Raw genomic sequence first — 2,500 nt, forward strand, 5'->3', positions numbered from 1 at the left:
GGATGGCGTTTAAATTAATCTAATAACAAATATCTTATATTTATGAAGACTAAATTCCTGGAACATTGAAAGCTGCATTGCTAAATAACTATGATATGTGTTCTTTTATGACATGCTTATATATTTAATTTGTTTGAGAAAAGAATCTGAATATGCCATTTATTTAATTTCACCATTTCACAAAAAAGTTGTATTTGGAAGCTAAGGTTTTGAGTAGAGATCAGTAGAGGCAGTAGAACTTACCTTCAGGTTTTTTTTAATGGTTTTGAATTCCTAGATCTTTTTCAAATACGACTCCCATTATATGTTGGCAAATTTATATTTCTAGAAAAAAAAAAAATAATCATTTTAAATTTTTTCCTGAGGAAGTTAAAAGAAAATTTTACAAAACTCTTCACTCTTTTGTTTACTCTTTAAAGAAGCTTATGCAGTGTTTGTAATTAACTGAATTAACTGAACCACAGGAACAACAGCGGGAGGAATACATCCAGCAGCTCATTCCAAGTCCATCCCCTATTCAGCGAATTAAGGTGAAGATCCTTGGACACTCGGGCTCAGGGAAGAGTGCACTCGTTGAGACGCTTAAGACAGGATACTTCTCGTCATTTTTCCGAAGAAGCAAAAGCAATGCATCTTCAACTTCTTTAGGGTCGGCTGGGAAGAGTAAGTTTTTTCTCTTTTTATTAATTGAATAAATACTCTTTCTGTTATTGATATCAATATACTTATGAGTTGGTGTTGATATCAGTATCCCATTCATTTTTAACCCTTACAATGCGGATGACATGACCATTATACCATGAAAACAAATTGGCTTGAAGGGCAGTTGATGTGAACTTACCATCATGGAAAAATTTGGCTGCAGGCTGGGGTGATGAGAACTTACCCTAATGAGAATTTCGGCTGATGGCCTGAGTGACAGTAATGACTTGCTTTAAGTGCTCAAAGCTCTTGGAGGGTGATTAGACTCAGTGGGTATTTAGGAAGAGGCTCTTGCTTTATTTCTATTGGTAAATGAATGTTGAATGTACCAACTGTGAGCTATCACTGAAAGAGAACTGGCTCAAGGGAGGACGCTATTTCCATGCTCAGGATCCTATACCTGCCTGCTGTGACGGGTGGCACAGGTTGTATTACAGAAAATTTAATATTACGAAAACCCCTCTCACAGATGACAAGATGTTACTTATTGTCATTATTATAGCACTGAGTTATAGAGTACCTAGAGAGATGATATGAAGTCCCTTTAAGGAAAACAATCTATTGCCATCTGCATACAGCATATCAAATGACAAATATAGATGTAGGAAAATGTAAAAAAAAAAAAAACAATTCTTACACAATAAAGAGAGATAATAACATTGCAAAGGGGAGGCATGGAATCTGGACACTGCCCATGAGTTTGTCTGTACCTGTGCCTACATCCCATTAGTGTGGTCACTCAAATAAGCTTAATGCTTGGACTTTGGGCCATGTGTGGTCAGTGAAGCACCTAGATCCAAGGGGTTAATGTCACTGATTGATAAAATATCAAATATCATCAAATATCCACTTGAACAATTTATTTTCTTTCTTTTATTATTATAAGATTAAAGTTTATTTACTGAATTAATTACAGGTACTTCTGCAATGAAAGGCCATTTTGAGATGGAGTCCCCAGTGAGCTCACGGCAAAACTCTCTTACCTTTGAACCTTGTGAAAACTACACAAGAGGGATAGATGTGCAACAAGTAAGGATTCAGATTTATTATGGAATAAGATTTCTCACTTTGACCTGTACCTACTGTAAGGAGACACTGAATAAAGAATGTGATTTTAGTTACTTTGTGATGCAGATATACATGAACATCTTTATATAATGATTCATCCCCGAACAGTGAACCTGTATCGGTGTTGAGTCTAGAATTTCATTTGTTACGAACCCTAGTTGTAGAAGATGAAATATTTTGTGAATTAACATAATAATTATTTGATGAATGATTTAGGAAAGAAATTATGATGTGAACTTGTCTTTTAATTATATCACTTCTTTTCCAGGTCAATATTTCAGGTGTAGGAGAACTGTCCTTATGGGAATTTTCTGGCCATGAGGCATATTTCCCTGTTTATGATCATTTTATTGGCAACACTTCCTGTGTTCATCTCATTGTGTTCCCACTGAACCAACCATTTGATGTCCAGCTACAACAGTGTTCTTTTTGGATGTCTTTCCTGCAAGCACGCATTCCTCCTATGGAACCCCTTAGTGAGTAAATTGTTGATGTTCATGTTAGTTCATTTGTTTTTTTTTTCCATTGTTATGTCAGTTTTTTCTTGTCAGTTGTAGTTTCCCTTTTTTTTTGGGGGGGGGGGGCCTTCATCCATTTTGATCAATTTGATTTTCCATTTTCATTTTTTTTTTTTTTTTTTTTTTGTCTTGTTTTTCTTCTATCTTTCTTTTTTCAAATGTCCTCTTTTCATGTTTATCTAGTTTAGTTATACACAGTTTGTTTGATTATT

The 2,500-nt window shown here is 34.8% G+C and overlaps 1 protein-coding gene across 3 annotated transcripts in view; it reads left to right on the forward strand.

The window, feature by feature from the left end:
* The window catches only part of LOC119580955 (death-associated protein kinase 1-like), a 79,485-nt gene that overhangs the window by 57,608 nt on the left and 19,377 nt on the right, over positions 1-2,500 (forward strand). For all 3 annotated transcript variants that reach the window (XM_037929238.1, XM_037929319.1, XM_037929398.1), the window contains 3 exons: positions 465-663; positions 1,619-1,731; positions 2,039-2,246. In XM_037929238.1, the coding sequence (XP_037785166.1) occupies positions 465-663; positions 1,619-1,731; positions 2,039-2,246 (520 nt within the window). The remainder of the gene's footprint in view (positions 1-464; positions 664-1,618; positions 1,732-2,038; positions 2,247-2,500) is intronic.

Source organism: Penaeus monodon, chromosome 1 (assembly GCF_015228065.2).
Source record: "Penaeus monodon isolate SGIC_2016 chromosome 1, NSTDA_Pmon_1, whole genome shotgun sequence".
NCBI lineage: Eukaryota > Metazoa > Arthropoda > Malacostraca > Decapoda > Penaeidae > Penaeus > Penaeus monodon.